Raw genomic sequence first — 24,055 nt, forward strand, 5'->3', positions numbered from 1 at the left:
GACTTTTTTTCTAAACAGTATTCACAGTTATTCAGAGATTATTGTGTAGAACATATTGTCTGTATAAATACTAATTTAATCAGCTCTATCTTCATTACAATTTCATCAGATCAGATCAGATCAGATCAGTCGCTCAGTTGTGTCCGACTCTTTGCGACCCCATGAATCGCAGCATGCCAGGCCTCCCTGTCCATCACCAACTCCCAGAGTTCACTCAGACTCACATCCATCGAGTTGGTGATGCCATCCAGCCATCTAATCCTCTGTTGTCCCCTTCTCCTCCTGCCCCCAGTCCCTCCCAGCATCAGAGTCTTTTCCAATGAGTCAACTCTTCGAATCAGGTGGCCAAAGTACTGGAGTTTCAGCTTTAGCATCATTCCTTCCAAAGAAATCCCAGGGCTGATCTCCTTCAGAATGGACTGGTTGGATCTCCTTGCAGTCAATTTCATATTATATTTTAAATCATAATATGCATATGATTGGCTTACCTGGTGTCTCAGTGGTAAAAATATCCACCTACCAATGCATGAGATACAAGAGACAGGGGTTTAATGCCTGAGTGGGGAAGATCCCCTATAGAAGGAAATGGCAGCACCCTCCAAGATTCTTGCCTGGGAAATCCCATGGACTGAGAAACCTGGTGGACTACAATCCATGGGATTACAAAAGAGTCGGATGGAACTTTGCTACTAAAAAACAATGACAATATGCATATGATTGAATACATTGCTAAAGTAGTGTAATTTCATGAGTAGGAAAATGTCATCTGACTCCCCTAAATTTTCCATATTCAGAGTTAAGTGAAAGAAACAACACATCATTAAAGTGTGCATTTGGTTAACAATTCCATTCTTGTCAAAATGCTAAAACATGAATGCTCAGTCTCTTCAGTTGTGTCCAACTCTTTGCGACCCTAGGGACTTTTGCCCACCAGACTTCTCTGCCCATGGGATTCTCCAGGCAAGAATACTAGAGTGGGTTGCTAGGCCCTCCTCCAGGGGATCTTCCTGACCCAGGGATCGAACTTGCCCCTCCTGAGTCTTCTGCATTGTAGGGGTATTCTTTACCCACTGAACCACCTGGGAAGCCCCAAAAATACTAGCACATGATTTGCAGTTTGGACTCCCTCTAGAGTCTTGACCAGAATGTGGAATCTCCGAGTTTTTTCGCTTTTTTTGTTCATTCTTCTTTCCTGCTGTGGATAAATGTGTTTTCTTCCATGAACAATAGTATCATTGTGCAAACTGTTGTGCAGCATACAGGATTTTAAACACAATTTTATTATATTTTTAAAAGAAGTGCTTTGATAAAGGAACTTTAAAATTACACATGTGATTTTTCTGTATTATCTGTTTGTTTTGATTGCTTGGACATACAATATACATTTTGGTTCATTTATCTTTCAATAAATATTCGAAAGGAGGGATTTCCAATGAGTGGTGTTACTGCAACTAATCTCTTAGAGTGATGAAGGAAAAAGTACACAGACACACCACACACACGTACATATATCTTCCAACTGGAGATTGATGGTATAGCTGATGCTCTTTCTGCATATATACTATATTTGGATTTTCATTTATATATCCACCTATTTCTATTAAGACATTTAATACATATATTTGAAGAATTTGTAAAATACAGAAATTATAGCTAATAGGTCTTAGGTTAATGCAAGCACATGAATTTCCTTTTTCTCTGAGAAAATTACAACTGAAATTAAACAAAGAGAAATATTACTAATGGTTCAAAACATCACACTTATTTTTATGTCAGTCAATCATAACTTCCTTAAGTTGATTAAAATAGTAATTCCTAAAGGCATTTAATTGAAAATGGAAAGTTTGATGAAGATTTTCATAGAAACTTCTGCTTTATTATTTCTCATTTTTAAATTCACTTATGCATTTGATGGTCCAAAATGTCTTGACAATAATTCTGTATGAAGCTTGAGAAGGACGTAGATTTTCCTGTTACTGGATGAAGTACTGTATAGGTGTGAGTTTTAACTGGTTGGTTGATGACCTTCTTGAGTTCCTTTATGTCCTTACTGATTTTCTACCTGCTGGATATGTTTCTTTCTGATAGATAGGTATTGATGTCTCCGACTGTTATAGTGCATTCATCTATCTTTTAGTCATTCTGTTAATTTATGCATGACATATTTTATCCGTTGTTAAGAATTAAGAATAGTCATTAGGAATTTTTAGGTCTTCTTGGAGAATTGCCCCTTTTCAAAGCTATTTTATGGAGACATTTTATTATATGAGAAAAGAAAGTATAACATTTAGATATGAGATACATTCCCAGTATTTCAGCAAACAAGAAGTAAAAAAGCCTATTCTTCAGAGGAATCCTGCCTTAGAAAATTCAAGAAATATTTTCCAAAATTTTTCAGGTTTAGATATTTTCATATAGAGAAAATGCAAAATATTCCATTACTTCTATCCTATCTCTCATACTTTTCTAGCAGTTTGGACATAGTCTTCCAAGTTTTCTGTCTCAATAGTGGTACAAATGTTGATAGCATATTTATAATCCTTGGAACATTTTCTTCTTGGCCCTTGTTGGCACATTTGAGTCATTAGAGTATTTCCCAAGAGCCTTGCCCATGTGGTGGATTAAACAACATGCGGCTCATGCAGGTTAAAATCCACATAAAAATCCTAACCAGAAAGGACCACAGTAACTCCATATCTTGATTCTCTTCACTATTTTTGCTCCCATGGCTACAATGGAAGATGTATTAAAAATACTATCTAGAGAAATAAGATAACTCCAATGTGTTGAGAAAGAACGACTCTTAGAAGTACTGGATTGCTTAACCTAAAACTGAAATGGTTGCCAGTAAATTTTTAATAATTGAAACCGGCTCATGTGATGCATTTGTATGACAAGAAGAAGTAAGTTTGCAATGTTAAAGGCATATAAAGCATTCTTTTGATTAGTGTTGATTCAGTCATTCTTGGCTTAACCTATCATCCAGTTGAGTAGAATATTTTGGGGTTGCATTTCTTTCAGTATATGTCCAGGATTATGAAAAGTGAACATGTTTACACTCCCTGTTTGTCCTACTAATTTAGTTCTTTATTAGTTTTCAGAAAACTACTTTCTGAATTTGGTCCCCCTAGTTGAATATAGATTTAATAAGTAGCACATGCTTCAGTTTCAGAAAAAAGAGCTTAGAGTTCCAATTTGTGCATTAACTAGTAGTATTATCTTCATTATGTTACTTAAAGTTTCATGCTCAGTTTCTTCAAAAGTAACATAAGAATCGCAATGAGTCAATGAGATATATGCATAAATCAGCATTGTCTCTCAAATGAGTTTCCTTGAAATGAATATTCTTGTTTCCAAGCGGGACCCTTTTCCTCAAATATGATAACTGATTTCACTTTTAGGAAATAATAAAGAGCAATATTTTCTATGTGGAGTACATGCTTTAAAAGCTTTGTATAGTTGAATTTTACTTATAACGTAAATTAGCCCTCACAATTATTCCCTGAAATATTATCCCCATCTTTCCAGTGGAGAAACAAAAAACAAAGCTAAAACTCAGAAAAAGCTGTATTTTTCATATATTTCTCTTGAAATGCAAACCTCAAATAATCTCACATGTTATATATTAAGTCCTGATGCCATATTATTATAAGTTCTTTTCTTTTTTGAGTTAAAATTATCTTCAAATATAGATACTAGTTAACAAACTGAGTCAATCAGGGAAGAATTAGAGCATCTCTATGAAAACCTATAGATTTTGAGAGTAATTTAGGTGATTACAGTTTTCCTTCATTGTTCCTATTCATGCTGGTTGGTGCTTTGATCTGATTGACTTGATCTGACTCCCTTTTTCCATTAAGAAAAAAGCAAGGACATTTTTTCCCTCCAAAGGACTCAGAGAAACAGAATTCTGAACTAACTGTAGTACTATTTGAAGGCAGTCTTAAAGCAATAATCTGAAAATAATCTAAATTAATTCTTCTTATGGGTTTTTGTTTTTACTGCAGTCAGGATGAAGTTCTTACATGATCTTAGATGTCAGCAAGCACAGTCAAGAGTGAAGTGGATCATTCCAGAAATAGTTCAGGTTGTTTTAAACTCAAAATTTACCCAAGATATCAAATTACCACCAATATTCTGTTCTCTTCTATGACAAAATAACCTAGCATATAAACATACCACAGAAAATGATCGTCAAGTAAGAGGGAAAGATAGAGAATTGGAACACTGTTTAGCAATGCTGAGGGTGAAAATTGCCTTGAGGATATATGTTTATAGAAGTTGATTTTCACATTCAGTGAGCTACAAGACTGATTTGACAATGAGATATTCATTTAAAAAAATGAATTTTTAAAATTCATTTAAAAAAAAAACAAAAGGATTGAAAGGAATATGAAGCTTGTTATCCTAAATTCCACAGGCCTAGGGGAAAAACTCTATTTACTGAGAGAACTCTTAGCTTCCTTTTAAAATGAAGGTATGTTATCATTACCGTTATATAGGAAGACAAAACTAATGGCATTTCCTTACTACTTCTTGGATTACTCCAAAGTACTAGCAAAATAGACCTTCTATTAAGGAATATTAATGTAGATAAAAGGAAAAATCTAAAAGTATAACATGCAGTAGAATGATAAACACACACACCCACACACACACACATTTAAAGTGACAGAGAGGGAGAGAGAAAAATAGCATCATTTACATAGGAAACATTTTGAACAAAAAAAATCTTTTCAGGAAGATGGGTTTTTTTATGCTTTATTTTAGATTTTTCACACAGTTTGGTCTTCTTAGCCCATGACACAGATCCAGTCTACTAAACATGTACTCTGCCTTCTCTGAACTCTGGACTCTCTACAGTGGCCTCAAACATTTCAGCACTAAAGACAGTTTACATTGGAGAAAATTATTCCATGGACTGAGGGCAAGGGTGTGGTTTCAGGATGATTCAAGTGCATTACATGTATTGTGTACTTCATCTCTTTTATTATCGCATCAACTCTACCTTGGATCATCAGACATTAGATCTCAGAGGTTGGAGATCACTGCTTTAATATCTGAGGAAGTCATGACGATGCATCCATTAGATGTGGCTTCAGATAAGGAGTAGGAGCTTGGGAGGTAAATGTGAGTCAGAGTGAAATCTTAGAAACTGTTTCCATTGTTGAAGATTTAAGTCCAATGACTTTCATTTGGGAGACAGATCCAGCTAAGTGATCTTTTTCCTGACATTTTTGAATTTTCTATATGTTAACTAGCAAATAACAATAAAAAACTAGGTGAAAGATTAAGAAATAATATACTTTACAATATTGTATTTGTTTTGCCTGTATTGTACAATATTTTAAAGTAAAAAAAAAAGATGGAAAAAATAATAAAATTACAAAAAAATAAATGAATATACAAAGGAAAGAGGGAAAATAAATAATAAAAAATGAAAAGAAAAAAAAAGAAATAATATAATTTTACCAGGTTTGAATAAAAGACAAGATTCTCAATGGGAAAGAAAACTTTTAGGGAAGGATTTTTAAAAAGTCAACAGGTAGCATTTCTTTTCTACTATTTCAAACACTTTGAAAAGCCTAGGTTAAAATTCCTGCTCTTCCCATTTAGGGGGTGTGATTTGGATAAAATTTTTAGAAGTATTTTTAGCATAGTTCCAATCAGTAAAATGGAGATTTTAAAAGAACCATTCTATGGAAAACACACACAGTGGCATATAGGAAGAAATTCTTTTAAAGGGAGTTCTCTATTTGCATTAAGTTGTTTCAAAGATCTCCCAAGTTAAATCAGTATGGCATAACACATTCAGAAATAAATTCCAGTGTAGTCCATGTATAATTCTCTTTTCTTTAAGTTCTTCGGTTTCGGTTTTCTCTTGAAAGTTACTCAGAAGAAGAAGAAAATGAAAAACTACACGGAAATAACAGATTTTATCCTCCTGGGATTGTCAGATGACCCACAACTTCAGGTTGTGATCTTTGTCTTTCTACTCATCACCTACATGCTCAGCATCACTGGGAACCTGACCATTATCATCCTGACGCTGCTGGATGTCCACCTCCAGATCCCCATGTATTTCTTCCTCAGAAGTTTCTCCATATTGGAAGTTTCATTCACAACTGTCACTATACCCAGGTTTCTGGCCACCATTATTACAGGAGATAAAACCATTTCTTATAATGACTGTATGGCTCAGTTATTTTTTTTCATTCTCTTGGGAGTCACTGAGTTTTATCTTCTGGCTGCCATGTCCTATGACCGCTACATTGCTATCTGCAAACTGCTGCATTACATGACCATCATGAATCATAGAGTGTGCACACTGCTTGTCTTGGCTTCTTGGCTGGCTTCATTCTTAATCACATTTCCATTACTCATGTTCTCCCTACAGCTTGATTATTGCAAGTCCAATGCTATCGACCATTACACCTGTGATTTTTCCCCCCTTTTACAACTTTCTTGTTCAGACACAAAATTCCTAGAGATAATGGTGTTTTCTTGTGCTGTGTTTACTCTGATGTTTACTTTGGCATTAATAATTCTGTCCTACACATATATCATCAGAACAATTTTGAGGATCCCTTCTACCACTCAGAGGACCAAGGCCTTTTCCACGTGTTCTTCCCACATGATTGTCATCTCCATCTCTTATGGCAGCTGCATTTTCATGTACATGAATCCATCAGCAAAGGACAGGGTCTCTTTGAGTAAGGGAGTAGCTGTGCTAAATACCTCAGTTGCCCCCATGCTAAACCCATTTATCTATACCTTGAGGAATCAGCAAGTCAAGCGAGCCTTCATAGACATGGCAAGGAAGAATGTACTTTTCTCAAGGAAATGAAAAAATAAAAGTCCTATTTCATAAATTGGAGGCATAATTAAATGCAATTAAATAAAACTCAGAACTTTTCAAAATCTATTAATTTTCACATTGTCTCCATAGAGCTATTTTTTCATTACTCATACTTTCATTGACAGCAATGTCACAAGCATATTGTATACATTTTTTTTCTATTCAAATTCCCATCCTTCTCTCATGCACTTCCCTTCCTTTGGGCTCAGCTTTTCATTCTGTACTTTCCAGTTGGTACTAGGGGTAAAGAATCCACCTGCTAATGCAGGATACACAAGAGACACAGGTTGAATCCCTGGGTGCATAAGATCCTCTACAGTAGGAAATGGCACACTCCAGTATTCTTGCCTGGAAAAGTCTATAAACAGGGGATCCTGGTGGGCTATGGTCCATGATGTCACAAAGATCTGGCATGACTGTGCAATTGCATGCATGTGTTCCACTCAGTAACTATGAAACTGTCATTTCCTTCTTTGAAACTTTTAAAATTCCATTTCTTCCACAATATTTCTTAGGAAATTAAATTCAGACAGAAAGAGGCAGAGCAAGAATATTCAAGAGAGACCTGTGTTTCATGATTTCATTCTTTCTAGAAATTCAGGAAATGATAAATCATGTTAAACACTATTTTTAATTTACTATATAAGACCATGAGCATAACATGACCATCTTATTAGAGTATTACACATATTATTCTCTCCATACTATGGCTTACTCAGTAATTACAGGAAAAATAGCACAACTAAAAAAGTAATGGAATTATAGTTTCTTGAGAAATCAAAAACTTTTCTCATTATGCAACTTAAAATCTCTCTGCCATATAATTTATCAATTTGAGAACAATTATAAATATATACTTACAAGAAAACTGTGAAATTGTCCCTCTGGGGGAACTGTTTAATTAACACATATAACAATGATTTATAGTAAAAGACTGAAGAATTAAATATTATTGGAAACCATATATGACTGCATTTGCAATAGTCAGTTGTATATTTAATGCTTGATGTCAAGCTGTTTTTGGTAAATAATCAATAGCTGACAGTTTTTACAACTTTCTCATATTAGTAGTTATTTTGAGTTAATATTGTACACACATAATGCATCCAATTACCTAATTAAATAGCAAACAATTAATAGGGATAAAATGCTAAATGGCAAACTTTTACTGTGTATGAATTTGAGATTTTCTTTTGTTAAAAATTTGTATTTTCACTCTGTTTTAAGCATTATAATGTAGCAATGTATTTAAAATGTATTGATTAGAAATTAAAAGATGATTATGCAAGATCTTGCAACTCTGGCACTAAAGTTGTTTTTTTTTTTTTTACTTTTCCATGAAGTCAAAATTTCAAATAATATTGAATTTTATGCAAACTCATCTTGCATTTTCTAATCATTTTTCTAGATAGTCTGTAATTGTAATTCATTGAGTTAAACTCTTCTTGATATGCATGTATTATACTCAGTTGAGAGACTTAGATCCATACTATGCTGAAAAACAAAGAAGACAACTTTAAAAAATACTGAAGTTTTCCAGTTTGGAGGGAGTCATGAAGTTACTATTTCCTACCTTTTTATTGAAACAATAATTTCTATAGTTAACTGGAAATATTTGAAAATACTGAGGTTTAGAATTGATTGATAATGTGGGTTTTGATACCTGAGTGAAATTCCAGATGTTCAAGCTGGTTTTAGAAAAGTCAGAGGAACCAGAGATCAAATTGCCAACATCCGCTGGATCATGGAAAAAGCAAGAGAGTTCTAAAAAAACATCTATTTCTGCTTTATTGACTATGCCAAAGCCTTTGACTGTGTGGATCACAATAAACTGTGGAATATTCTTAAAGAAATCAGAATACCAGACCACCTGATCAGCCTTTTGAGAAATCTATATGCAGGTCAGGAAGCAACAGTTAGAACTGGACATGGAAAAACAGACTGGTTCTAAATAGGAAAAGGAGTATGTCAAGGCTGTATATTGTCACCCTGCTTATTTAACTTCTATGCAGAGTACATCATGAGAAACGCTGGGCTGGAAGAAGCACAAGCTGGAATCAAGATTGCTGGGAGAAATATAAATAACCTCAGATATGCAGATGACACCATCCTTATGGCAGAAAGTGAAGAGGAACTAAAAAGCCTCTTGATGAAAGTGAAAGAGGAGAGTGAAAAAGTTGGCTTAGATCTCAGCATTCAGAAAACGAAGATCATGGCATCTGGTCCCATCACTTCATGGGAAATAGATGGGGAAACAGTGGAAACGGTGTCAGACTTTGTTTTTGGGGGCTCCAAAATCACTGCAGATGGTGACTGCAGCCATGAAATTAAAAGACGCTTAGTCCTTGGAAGAAAAGTTATGACCAACCTACATAGCATATTGAAAAGCAGAGACATTACTTTGCCAACAAAGTTCTGTCTAGTCAAGGCTATGGTTTTTCAGTGGTTATGTATGGATGTGAGAGTTGGACTGTGAAGAAGGCTGAGTGCCGAAGAATTGATGCTTTTGAGCTGCGGTGTTGGAGAAGACTCTTGAGAGTCCCTTGGACTGCAAGGAAATCCAACCAGTCCATTCTGAAGGAGATCAGCCCTGGGATTTCTTGGAAGGACTGATGCTAAAGCTGAAACTCCAGTACTTTGGCCACCCCGTGCAAAGTGTTGACTCATTGGAAAAGACTCTGATGCTGGGAGGAATTGGGGGCAGGAGGAGAAGGGGACGACAGAGGATGAGATGGCTGGATGGCATCACTGTTCGATGGATGGGAGTCTGAGTGAACTTCGGGGGTTGGTGATGGACAGGGAGGCCTGGCGTGCTGTGATTCATGGGGTCGCAAAGAGTCGGACATGACTGAGTGACTGAATTGAACTGACCGATATGCATATTAAAAGTTTACTTATCTTACCTGAATTTTGAGATTGATTTTCACAAGTTTACCAGGAATAAACAAACAAACAAAAAAAACAAAATAAAAATCTGAAATATTTCTTACAGCCCAGGATTTTTGAAAATGTTACTCTATCTGTACTGCTTTGTCATGCCTCATTTTACCATACTTGTATATATTATTCCTTCACTGTTTATTCTCTCTGCTGATGTATTTGTTTATTCTTATACCAATGCCACATTATTGGCATGCCTTCATTAATCTTGATGATTTCTCAAATATTTTTCTATTTTATTAATTTCCACCTTAGTTTTTTCAAATACCCTCCACTTGTTTGAGTTTACAGTGCTCTACTTTTAATGGGATTTTTATATTTAATGTTTTATAGTTTTATTGAGATACAGTTGATATGCCACACTGGATGGCAAGTTTATGACATTCAGTATAATGACTTACATACATTGCAAAATGATTACTACATAAGTATAGTGAACATCCATCTCATATAGATACAAAACATGTTTTTTCCTTTTTGATGAAAACTCTTAGGACTACTCTCTTAACAACTTTGAAATATACCTTACAGCAGTGTTAGCATCATGTTCTTCATTTGCCTCTGTCCTCCCTTTTCTGGTAACCACAAATATAATCTCTTTCTCTATGAGGTTGACTTCTGTGTTTTATTTTTGTTTCTTAATTCCACAAAAAAATGAGATTATACAGTATTTGTCTTTCTATTTCTGACTTATTTCACTTAACATAATACCCTCAAGGTCCAGTCATGCTGTTGCAAGTGATATGATTTCCCACTGTTTATGGATGAATAACATTCTATTGTATAATGTACAATATTTACACATTCAAAGAATTTATCTTTTCACATTTATATTTTTATTGAACTAATATTAACAAAATAAACTGCAACTTCATTTCTTTCACTTGGCAACAGATATTTAATGATCTATCATTCAATTGTAGAATAAAATGTATTTGAAAAAAAGTTTGTTTATACTCAAATATATGTATACATATATATGTATATATATTTACTGAAACTCATATTTCATGTGATTTTATGATCAATGTTTCATTTTTATTTTTTGTCTTGTTCTACCCATTCTTCTTTCTGATTGCATAGTTTAGTTTCTGCTTCAGATATCCTGTATTAAAATTTGTCTTGTTTCAATGTTCTACTTGCTTAATGGCTGTACACAAATAAAGTAATATGTGATTCTACAATACATAATATATAATTACTTAATGGTTGCTTATTCCAAAATACATAAATACACATGTACATGCTCATATTACAAATTTCCCATTGCTTATTGCTATGATTGTCTACTGATTTTTAAATAATTTCCATTTTTTCATCTAGACACCAAATTCCCTCATTAATTGCACTATTTCCCTGTTAGAGTTTCTTGAGTTTTCTGAATATGTAAGAATTTACTTGAGATTTTAAAAAAAATATCAAATTTCATCAATTTTAAGACATCACTTTAAGAATACAATTTTATTGTGTATTATTATTGAAAACAAAATGTTGCTGATTAAACTGAACCATGACTGATACAATTCTTTGTATGACATATAATACCTCCATTTCAGATAAGCAAAATTTGAATAAGACTTTGATATCAATCAAATGCAATCATTTATTTATTCTCCCTCATATTTTTCCTAATTATTTTGTTTTCTTATATTATTGTTTGTCCCAGATCTCCCAATAACATATCGAGTATTTGTTTGCACTCATTACGTTCATTGGAGTGGGATTTAGCTATGCTGTTGGACTTTTCAAAGAAGTGGTTTTTAATCTCTTTAGCTTACTTAACTCGCTTCATTCTCTACCCATAGTAAGTTACATTTTCCATTTACTTTTGTAAATTCTTCATTTTTTTTCATTTTATTCAGATGAGTACAAATTCCCCTCTTTGTGGCTAGTTTACATTTTTGTAAATAATGAATAATTTAAGTTAACAGAATTCCTATTGACCATAGCTTTTTCAGTGTTCCAAATTTGTGATGTTATATCTGTATTTCATTGCTTTCCTGATAGTAATTAGTTGATTTGGTGTAAAAGCTATGATTTCCAAGGAATTACGTTTGTGTGGATTTTTCAACTTGTAGCTAATCATTTAGATTATTATGATAGAATCTGGACTATAAAAGCTTAATTGGTGTCAGATGTTGGCATAGGTTCAAATATACTGGGGAATGTTTTTCCCTTGACTCACAGCTGTGTAAGCTGCAGATAATACTTCTCAGGAAAAAATGTAATCTTTCCATGAAAATAAGTATGATTTACTAATTTAAACTTTCATTAAATGTGCATCTATTGTGTCACAAGTGCTCTTACTGCAGTAATCCTGAGACTTCAGCCTTAAGTCTCTGTGATCTATAGTGCAACGTCTCCTCCCATATGCCTGCCTATATTCTCCTGATTATCCACATGTTTTTATAGATTATTGCTCTAACCAGTTAAATCATTATTTCTGATACATTCTATTGACAACTTTTACCATAGTTTCAAAAGAATATTAAATTTTATCTAATATATATGTGTGTTCAGTGTAATAATATGTATTTTGTTAATAGTAAACTATAAGCTTCTAAAAAGTCTCCTTCCTATCCTTTTGAGATGATATTTTAAAAATATTCTTTCATACTTAGATGAGAGCAAGGCAATTCTTTTCATTGAGTCCTTAAAGGCTTTCTTAACTTGGTTGTTTCTGAAGGTATAAAGAAATGAGTTCAACATAGATGAAACAGAAAAAATGAGGAGTGAAACCACTTTTTTAATGGTCACTTCTCCCTTTGCTGTAGGATTCAGGTAGATGAAAATGCATGTGCCATAGGTGATGGAAACCACTCTCATGTGAGAAGAACAGGTCAAAAAGGGCTTTTTCCTTTGCTGAGCAGAACGGAATCTCAAAATTGTCTTGATGATGCAGGCATATGACAGAACTACACAAATAAGAGTCATATTTAGGGTCAGCACAGCACAGATTATAACCATCTGTTCCTTCAACCATGTATCTGAGCATGAAATTTTCAATAAAGGAAATGCATCACAGCCAAAATGATCAATCTTGTTAGAGTCACAAAATTTTAGATTTAAACCAAGGCTAAGTGGTGGGATTAATACGCACAAACCAGCCATCCAACAAAAGATGACGAGAATCCTGCAGACTCTGTTGCTCATGATGGTCACAGAGTGCAAGCTTTTGCAGATGGCCACGTAACAGTCATAGGACATGGTGGCCAGCAGAAAAAATTCTGTTAATCCACAGAAGTCAGTAAAAGATACTTGAATGACAGAAGCATTATAGGCAATGACCCTGTCACCTGTAGCTATGCTATACAGGTATCTGGGGATACAAGAAGATGTGAAGGAGATCTCCAAGGACACATTTTTAAAGAAAAAGTACACTGGTGTTTTCAGGTGGGAATCCACAAATGTGAGTGTGATGATGGTCATGTTTCCAGTTAAACTCAGTGTGTAGGTAAGGAATAAAAGATAATTTGAACCTGCAGCTCTGGGTCATCTGTCAGTCCCAGCAGAATGAGAGTTGTTCTCTGTTTCTCATCACAGACTTCTGACTTCTCTCCAATCTGTATGTGATATTTAGAGAAATCTTTTTGTTATATACTATTTAACTGATTTATAATTTTTTATTTAATCTTTTATTTTATTATATACAATGTGTTCTATGTGTTAATAATGTCTGTGTAATGCTGAAGAAGCTGAAGTAGAATGGTTCTATGAAGACCTACAAGATCTTTTAGAACTAACACACAAAAAAGATGTCCTTACCATTATAGGGAACTGGAATGCAAAAGTAGGAAGTCAAGAAACACCTGGAGTAACAGGCAAATTTGGCCATAGAATACGGAATGAAGCAGGGCAAAGATGAATAGAGTTTTGCAGAGAAAATGCACTGGTCATAACAAACACCCTCTTCCAATAACACAAGAGAAGACTCTATACATGGACATCACCAGTAGGTCAACACCAAAATCAGATTGATTATATTCTTTGCAGCCAAAGATGAAGAAGCTCTATACAGTCAGCAAAAACAAGACCAGGAGCTGACTATGGCTCAGACCATGAACTCCTTATTTCCAAATTATTCAGACTTAAATTGAAGAAAGTAGGGAAAACCACTAGACCATTCAGGTATGATCTAAATCAAATCCCTTATGATTATACAGTGGAAGTGAGAAATAGATTTAAGGGCCTAGATCTGATAGAGAGAGTGCCTGATGAACTATAGAATGAGTTTCATGACATTGTACAGGAGACAGGGATCAAGACTATTCGCATAGAAAAGAAATGCAAAAAAACAAAATGGCTGCCTGGGGAGGCCTTACAAATAGCTGTGAAAAAAAGAGAAGCAAACAGCAAAGGAGAAAAGGAAAGATATAAACATCTGAATGCAGAGTTCCAAAGAATAGCAAGAAGAGATAAGAAAGCCTTCTTCAGCGATCAATGCAAAGAAATAGAGGAAAACAACAGAATGGGAAAGACTAGGGATCTCTTCAAGAAAATCACAGATACCAAAGGAACATTTCATGCAAAGATGAGCTCAATAAAGGACAGAAATGGTATGGACCTAACAGAAGCAGAAGATATTAAGAAGAGATGGCAAGAATACACAGAAGAACTGTACAAAAAAGATCTTCACAACCCAGATAATCACAATGGTGTATTCCAGACATCCTGGAATGTGAAGTCAAGTGGGCCTTAGAAAGCATCATGACGAACAAAGCTAGTGGAGGTGATGGCATTCCAGTTGAGCTATTCCAAATCCTGAAAGATGATGCTGTGAAAGTGCTGCACTCAACATGCCAGCACATTTAGAAAACTCAGCAGTGGCCACAGGACAGGAAAAGGTCAGTTTTCATTCCAATCCCAAAGAAAGGCAATGCCAAAGAATGCTCAAACTACCACACAATTGCACTCATCTCACACGCTAGTAAAGTAATGCTCAAAATTCTCCAAGATAGGCTTCAGCAATATGTGAACCGTGAACTTCCTGATGTTCAAGCTGATTTTAGAAAAGGCAGAAGAACCAGAGATCAAATTGCCAACATCCACTGGATCATTGAAAAAGCAAGAGAGTTCCAGAAAAACATCTATTTCTGCTTTATTGACTATGCCAAAGCCTTTGACTATGTGGATCACAATAAACTGTAGAAAATTCTGAAAGAGATGGGAATACCAGACCACCTGATCTGCCTCTTGAGAAACGTATATGCAGGTCAGGAAGCACCAGTTGGAACTGGACATGGAACAACAGACTGGTTCCAAATAGGAAAAGGAGTAAATCAAGGCTGTATGTTGTCACCCTGTTTATTTAACTTATATGCAGTGTACATCATGAGAAATGCTGGGCTGGGAGAAACACAAGTTGGAATCAAGATTGCCTGGAGAAACATCAGTAACCTCAGATATGCAGATGACACCACCCTTATGGCAGAAAGTGAAGAGGAACTAAAAAACCTCTTGATGAAAGCGAAAGTGGAGAGTGAAAAAGTTGGCTTAAAGCTCAACATTCAGAAAACGAAAATCATGGCATCCGGTTCCACCACTTTATAGGAAATAGATGGGGAAACAGTGGAAACAGTGTCAGACTGTATTTTTCTGGGCCCCAAAATTACTACAGATATTGACTGCAGCCATGAAATTAAAAGATGCTTACTCTTAAGAAGGGAAGTTATGACCAACCTAGATAGCATATTGAAAAGCAGAGACATTACTTTGCTAACAAAGGGTCGTCTAGTCAAGGCTATGGTTTTTCCTGTGGTCATGTATGGATGTGAGAGTTGGACTCTGAAGAAAGCTGAATGCTGAAGAATTGATGCTTTTGAACTGTGGTGTTGGAGAAGACTCTTGAGAGTCCCTTGGACTGCAAGGAGATCCAACCAGTCCATTCTGAAGGAGATCAGCCCTGAGATTTCTTTGGAAGGAATGATGCTAAATCTGAAACTCCAGTACTTTGGCCACCTCATGCGAAGAGTTGACTCATTGGAAAAGACTCATGCTGGGAGGGATTGGGGGCAGGAGGAGAAGGGGACGACAGAGGATGAGATGGCTGGATGGCATCACTGACTCGATGGACGTGAGTCTGAGTGAATTCCGGGAGTTGGTGATGGACAGGGAGGCCTGGCGTGCTGCGATTCATGGGGTTGCAAAGAGTCGGACACAACTGAGCGACTTATCTGATCTGATCTGATCTGATGTATATATATATATATATATGTATATACACCAACATGTTTTATGTCTATCTTTTTTTTTATGGTTCTCTCTGTTTATTTATTTTTTTAATTTTATTTTACTTTTAAACTTTACATAATTGTATTAGTTTTGCCAAATATCAAAATGAATCTGCCACAGGTATACATGTGTTCCCCATCCTGAACCCTCCTCCCTCCTCCCTCCCCATACCATCCCTCTGGGTCGTCCCGGTGCACTAGCCCCAAGCATCCAGTATCGTGCATCGAACCTGGACTGGCATGTCATTTCATACATGATATTTTACATGTTTCAATGCCATTCTCCCAAATATTCCCACCCTCTTCTTCTCCCACAGAGTGCATAAGACTGTTCTATACATCAGTGTCTCTTTTGCTGTCTCATACACAGGGTTATTGTTACCATCTTTCTAAATTCCATATATATGTGTTAGTATACTGTATTGGTGTTTTTCCTTCTGGCTTACTTCACTCTGTATAATAGGCTCCAGTTTCATCCACCTCATTAGAACTGATTCAAATGTATTCTTTTTAATGGCTGAGTAATAGTCCATTGTATATATGTACCATAGCTTTCTTATCCATTCATCTGCTGATGGACATCTAGGTTGCTCTCGTGTCCTGGCTATTATAAACAGTGCTGCGATGAACATTAGGGTACACGTGTCCCTTTCCCTTCTGGTTTCCTCAGTGTGTATGCCCAGCAGTGGGATTGCTGGATCATAAGGCAGTTCTATTTACAGTTTTTTAAGGAATCTCCACACTGTTCTCCATAGTGGCTGTACTAGTTTGCATTGCCACCAACAGTGTAAGAGGGTTCCCTTTTCTCCACACCCTCTCCAGCATTTATTATTTGTAGACTTTTGGATTGCAGCCATTCTGACTGGTGTGAAATGGTACCTCATAGTGGTTTGGATTTGCATTTCTCTGATAATGAGTGATGTTGAGCATCTTTTCATGTGTTTGTTAGCCATCTGTATGTCTTCTTTGGAGAAATACTTAGGAATATATCTACCTAAAGAAACTAAAGACCTATATATAGAAAACTATAAAACACTGGTGAAAGAAATCAAAGAGGACACTAATAGATGGAGAAATATACCATGTTCATGGATTGGAAGAATCAATATAGTGAAAATGAGTATACTACCCAAAGCAATTTATAGATTCAATGCAATCCCTATCAAGCTACCAACAGTATTCTTCACAGAGCTAGAACAAATAATTTCACAATTTGTATGGAAATACAAAAAACCTCGAATAGCCAAAGCGATCTTGAGAAAGAAGAATGGAACTGGAGGAATCAACCTACTTGACTTCAGGCTCTACTACAAAGCCACAGTTATCAAGACAGTATGGTACTGGCACAAAGACAGAAATATAGATCAATGGAACAAAATAGAAAGCCCAGAGATAAATCCACACACATATGTCTATCTTGTATTTAAGATTTTCCACTGTAACTAAGTAGATGCTGAGAAGTTTTATGGGTTGCAATGATATGTTTTGGCTTGAATTCATATCTTTTCTTGACACCTTGAATCTTTTTAAACCAGTGCTATGATAACTGGGGTTTACTTTATAGACTCTAGAGCAAAATGTAAGGTCTTTGCTCCAAAAGAAAATTTTGTGTGCTAGTTTCTTCTTAAGTTTAGTTCTGTTCACTTCAGTTGCTTGGTCGTGTCTGACTCTTTGCTAACCCATGGACTGCAGCACGCCAGGCTTCCCTGTCTATCACCAACTCCTGGAGCTTGCTCAAACTCATTTTTTAGGTTAAGTGTGCTTAATTATTACAAACAAACTAAGCCCTGCTGCTTTCCCACCATCTCCTGCTACATAGTCCACATTTTTGTTCCTGCATTACCTTTACTGAATATGTATGTAACCTCTACTGCTGATACATATGATAATCACCTTCCCTTCCCTTCTACATCTTCCAGTAAAACCTCCAAATATTTTCTTACTATCTCCATTATTGAAACAAAAATAAATGACAGTGAGAGCTGAGGAACTCTCCCCTCTGCTAGAGGGGATATATGTTAAATCAACAGGACAGAGAGAAATGCTATTACAGTCAATGTCAAATGTCACTTTTCTTTTTAATTTGCAGAAAATACAACTAAGTGATACAAACAAATGGTCCTTGCTGATCTACAATCAAGAGTCATTACTTAATCTTCTGAGTAATGAAGTTTGGCAAAAAAAACACATAACACTGTGTCTTTGGAGACAGGAGGATGTTACAGCAGCGTTTGACCCAGGTCAGCAGGAAAGCGGTATCATTTCACTTACATAAATCATTACAAAAATCTTGAAAAAATTAACTGTTTAATTATATGAATGAAATCTGTAATTATATGAATGTTTTATTTTTGGACAATTCCAATCAGATAAGAGAAAGGAAAAGTTTATAAAATTATACTAGTTTAATGTTTACATTATAGAACTTATACTTAGATATTTCTGTCTTGGCACAGACTACCTGTGAATACTTAAAAATTTGCCACCATATCTTGTAATTGGATGCAAAATATTTTTTTATGATTGTACAACAATATGGGCTCCCCAGGTGGCTCAGTGGTAAAGACTCTGCCTGCAGTGCAGGAGATGCAGGAGACATGGATTTGATCCCTGGTTTAGGAAGATCCTCTGGAGAAAGTAATGGCAACCCACCACAGTATTCTTGCCTGGGAAACCCCATGGACAAAGAAGCCTGATGGGTTGCAGTCCATGGGGTCGCCAAGAGTCGAACTAGACTGAGCAACTGAGAATCATGCATGTATGCACAGCAATATGAATGGATTTAATGCCACTGAATTTTACACTTAAAAATGGTCAATGTGATAAATTTTGTTATGTGTATTTCATGAAAACAATAACACACTTTTATATATTTAAACATAACTTGTTTACCTCAGAGTATCAATTTTTTTTTTTTTTTGCTTAGTAATGTCACCTCAATGGCAATTTTGGCCAGTTTTAAAACAATACCTGAACTAAGTGTAAAATTATTTTTATTGTCCAAAGCTGCTAATTATTCTATCAAAAGGATGCTCATACAAATGTATTTTAATGTGTGAGAATAATTTATAGAAGTGAAATTTCTCAATAAAAATATTTTGCTTTTAGAAAATTTATATAATATTATAGAAATCATGAGATCAGTTTATAGCAAATATTTGCCACTATAATTAGATTTGGTAAATTAATTTTTATATTGATTCATGTCTTGTTCTTTTATAGTTATTATATATGTATTTCAAGATTTTGAGTCTTTAAGTGTTGATATTGAGTTTTGCCTTATAGTTCATAGGTTTTTTTTTAATTTAAATTTATTTATTTTAACTGGAGGCTAGTTACTTTACAATATTGTATTGGTTTTGCCATACATCAACATGAATCCACCACGGGTGTACACATGTTCCCAGTCCTGAACCCCCCTCCCGCCTCCCTCCCCATACCATCCCTCTGGTATAGTTTTATACAGTCAAGACTATCAAGTGTTTTTTGCTCTTTAATTTTTAACTACATTATTGAGATATAATTGACATACAATAAACTTCACTATTTAAAGTGTACAATTTGATATTCTGACATATGTGTACTCCCAAGTATCAGCCCATCATGCTAATCCTTCATTTTCCAGTTTCCATGTGCTCCTGTTTACTCTCTCTATCCCACTCATCCCTGCTGCTGCTCTCAAATACCTATCCGTCTCTATAATTATAGTTTAGTTTGCATTTTCTAAACTATTATATAAATGGAATCATATAGTCTTATTCATTTTTTTATTTCTCTAAAAAATATTTTTTTCACCTTTACTGAGGTACGAATGAGAATATACATGTATGTGTAAGGTATAAAATCTGATAGTTTCTTATAAATATACATTGAGAAATAACCACCACAATGAAGCTCATTAGCATTCATTACCTGAAACAGTTACTGCTGCTTTGTTTTGTCTTGTTTTCATGGCTTATTTTCACACTTAAAATTTTAAATCATTTAGAATGCAACCCGTTTGTGTGAATAAAAAATAAATTTTTCATTTGAGCTTTTCTTGTGACTGAAGCAATTATTATATAAACAATGATTTTCTTAACGAACTGAAAATATCCCACTTTTATTTAACAAGTAAAGTAAAACTTTATATAAAAATAAACGCTATTTTTTAGTGTATACTTTCATGCTCTCAAAGGTTCTACTGAATGCTTTATCTTTTTTAATGCAAGTACATATTAATTTGGTTTTACTGATCTATAATATGTTTGATACTATTTAAAGTAAGTTTCTATTCACTAATAATCATTTTTCATTTATGTGCTCCACATTCATGAGATTTAACTGTTTCATACTGAGATAATTTGTGCAATTCAAAATTTTTAAAAAGTTGATTCCAACTGGAGTTGTGTTAAATTTGTCTATTGAGTGGGAAAATTAGTATTTTATTTTGTAACACATTGAATCCCTGATAGAATCTATTCTTTAGCAGTCAGATTGATTGCTTTGATGGAGGAGCTTATTGCCGCTATAAATGTTGTCAAAACTAACTTTTTGATTGCATTCATCCTTTCTTCATCCAAATAACTAAATGTTCTTATTTGTAAGTTTTCTATTAGATTTCATCAATTCTAATTAAATATGTCATTATTTTATGTGCTTTAATGAAAAAGTAATGAATAAAACATGTAAAATATTAAAATGGCAATTACGGTAAGGTCCATTCACTTCTCAAACAGGTAAACACTTGAAAAAACATGGTTTTCATAATTTCTAACTACAGTAGTTTCATAACTTATATTCTAATAATTCCAACTATTATACTATTTATCTTATGGCATTTTCAAGCTGGCAATGAAACTCTGATTATCAGGGATGAAGGTGAGCATCCCTCACTTGTTTCTTTTTTCTCATTTGTTCTTGATTTTAATTAAGATGAGTACACAGCACAGTAAAAGTATGTAACTTTTATTTCTTTAGAAATTATTTTATTTTGGTAGTTTATTATATTCTCATTTTACTTTAAGTGTATTAGGAGAGATTAGTGATTTATATCCAGTGATCATTTGATCAATTAATCAAAACCTAAATATAATGTTATTTCTTTATTTTGTTGTTATAGCAAAATTGGTCTATATTTAATATATATGTGTGTATGTATTGATATATATTCCTATTTCTGTATACATTTCTTTATATCTCTATTATCTATCTCTACTCTTGTATTATGGAAATACACCTTGATCATAGCATAATTTGGACTATTTTTTGGTGCTATTTGAAATAGCCTACCTATATTCATCAGTGAATTTTATAGCTTATCTTATAACTTCATAATCATATTTTTGTCAAATATTAAGACATTTTAATAAAATTCAATATGGAGAGATATTGTTTGTATAATTGCAATCATAACAAGTTTATCTAGTGATTTACTGTGGTTTTAAAGTAATCTGATCCTTTTATCTCTTTAAACATGCATTTTATTTGCCTTCTTAAATGTTTTATGGAGACTGATAGATTGGTCTTCCACACCTTGAATTAATTTTTAAAATTCTGGCTTGCTAAAACTTTGTTCATTAACACTATATCTTCACGTATTTTTTTTTGTTGTGGTGTTGCTATAGGACATCTGTGAAGTTATTCTAATTTGCAATTAGAATAGCTAAGTATTCTAATCTAAATTTTATCATGAGCAGTAAAATGTTATTTTTGTTCCATTTGTTTTTTTAATAATGAATAATTTATGTTTGAAGAATTATTTGATTTCTTCTGAGGGTAGCTTTTATATGATTTCTATGAATTCTTATGAAGTGTCTCTATCTCACTGCATGCATTGAATTCACTACTGCATTTTTTATATATAGTATTAGTAGCTATATATATATATATATATATATATATATATATATAAAATTTGGGCTGTAAAGTCTTTCTCAGATAGAAAGAGAAACATAATAATGGTCTCCATGTCTTCATTTGTAGCTCATAACTCAAGAAGAGACAGAAAAATTTCTTAGAGAAAATTGCTGTCTTTTTACGTGGGAAGCCAATGTTTTCCTCTTAAATCACAATTTTGAAGTCTTGACTTTATGCTGCTCTGTCACTGTAAGTATTTTCACCATTTGGATTCTGACTCTTCAACTCCTGCCACCAAATGGGCTTTTAAACTCCAGCCTCTAATTCATAATCCAATAGCTTGTCCTTTCCATTCTTCATTTTTTCCTTTCCTGGGTCATAAATGGGATTTTCCTTTCCTGGGTCATAAATGGGATTATTTATCTTCCTTTGTGATTATTTTGTGCCTTTGATGCATTATAATTGTTCACATTTAACTTTCTCTTTTACCAATATTAAAAAAAGTATTTGAGAGATTTTATCCAACACATTTTTGTTTTTAATGTGTTTTCCTAGAACATTAGAAATGTTACAACTATCTTTCTCAGTGGTTCATTGTACTTTTACATCATGCCCTCATTCATTCTATTCAATATCTTATCACACAATTTCAATTCTCACTGGAATTTTTGTAGAATTTTATCCATATTTGAGTACAGCAATCAGTGGTATTATGCTACCAGTTTTATGGAATATTCATGAATTGTTTTTATTATACCATAAAACTTAATTATATGGGATTATATTACCTGGGCCTCCCAGGTAGCACTAGTGGTAAAGAACCAGCCTGGCAATGCAGGAGACAAAAGAGACGCAGGTTTGATTCCTGGGTCAGAAGATTCCATGGAGAAGAAAATGGCAACCCCCTCCAGTATTCTTGCCCGGAGAATCCCATGGACAGAGGAGCCTAGTGGGTGAGAGTCCACAGGGTAGCAAATAGTTGGCTACAACTGAAGAAACTTAACACAACAACATATTTATCTACAGATAAACTGATGAGAAATATATTTTCATTTTCTTTACCAAGACAAATTGTCATGAAGTTGAGAAAAAATAAAGCAAATAATTAACTTGATTAAGGTGTAATATAAGTAAATCTAAGAGAAACAGAGAAATGAAACTGAAATATAGATTATTAAAAGGTAAAGAAAATTATAAGCTTCAATAGAAAGGTTTGGTAGCCACTCATATTCTATGTTAACTTTATTTAATGACTGCTATTTTATTTTACGTCTTTAATAATGGTGCAATTCATTTGATCAAGTCATTGAAGGATTTTTTCACTTGCTTATTTCTCAGTGCATAAATAAATGGATTTAACATAGGTGAAATGGAAGACATGAGTAGTGAAATCACTCTATTAATAGGCACTTCTTCCTTGGCTCTAGGATTCATATAGATAAAAATGCATGTGCCATATATGGTGGAAACCACAATCATGTGAGAAGAACAGGTGGAAGAAGTCTTTTTTCTTTGTTGGGCTGAAGGGAATCCTAAAATTGTATTCACAATTTAAGTATAGGATAAAACTACATATTTAAGAGTCAAATGAGGGTCAGCACCGCACAGATTAAAACACTTTGTTCCATGAACCATGTGTCTGAACAGGATAACTACAGGAGGGGAGAGACATTGCAGAGAAAATTATCAATGCCATTGGAGTCACAGAATTTCAGATTTAGCCCCAGACTAAGTGGGGATATTATGACCAATAGTCCAGCCAATCAAGAGCAAAAAAACAAGTCTCTGGCAGATTTTGCTGCTCATAATGGTCACATAATGCAGAGGTTTGCAGATCGCCACATAGCAGTCATAAGACATGGTAGCCAGGAGAAAAAAATCTGTTATTGCAAAGAGGTCAGTAAAAAACACTTGGCTGGCACAGGTAAGAATCCACAAAGATGAATGTGATGATGGTCAGATTCCCAGTGACACCCAGCATGTATGTGAGAGATAGAAAGATAAAAATCAAAACCTTCAGCACAGGGTCATCTGTCAACCCCAGCAGAATAAAGGTTGCTATGGTAGTTTTTCATCACCGATGACTTTTTTCCAAACAGTATTCACAGTTATTCAGAGATTATTATGTAGAACATATTGCCTGTATAAATACTAATTTAATCAGCTCTATCTTCATTACATTTTCATC

General features: G+C 34.3%; 2 protein-coding genes and 1 pseudogene across 2 annotated transcripts; 1 reads left to right on the top strand and 2 right to left on the bottom strand.

The window, feature by feature from the left end:
- Positions 5,909-6,847, top strand: OR6C1R (olfactory receptor family 6 subfamily C member 1R). The gene has a single exon (XM_002687456.1). The coding sequence runs from the start codon at positions 5,909-5,911 to the stop codon at positions 6,845-6,847; it is 939 nt and encodes a 312-aa protein (XP_002687502.1).
- Positions 6,848-12,349: 5,502 nt separating this feature from the next.
- Positions 12,350-17,981, bottom strand: OR6C372 (olfactory receptor family 6 subfamily C member 372). The gene is given in 3 exon segments (XM_010805276.2): positions 12,350-13,269; positions 13,272-13,362; positions 17,973-17,981. Coding segments are annotated over 3 exon segments (1,020 nt in total).
- Positions 23,158-23,790, bottom strand: OR6C373P (olfactory receptor family 6 subfamily C member 373, pseudogene; annotated as a pseudogene).

The sequence above is a fragment of the Bos taurus genome, chromosome 5, assembly GCF_002263795.3.
Source record: "Bos taurus isolate L1 Dominette 01449 registration number 42190680 breed Hereford chromosome 5, ARS-UCD2.0, whole genome shotgun sequence".
NCBI classification, from domain to species: domain Eukaryota; kingdom Metazoa; phylum Chordata; class Mammalia; order Artiodactyla; family Bovidae; genus Bos; species Bos taurus.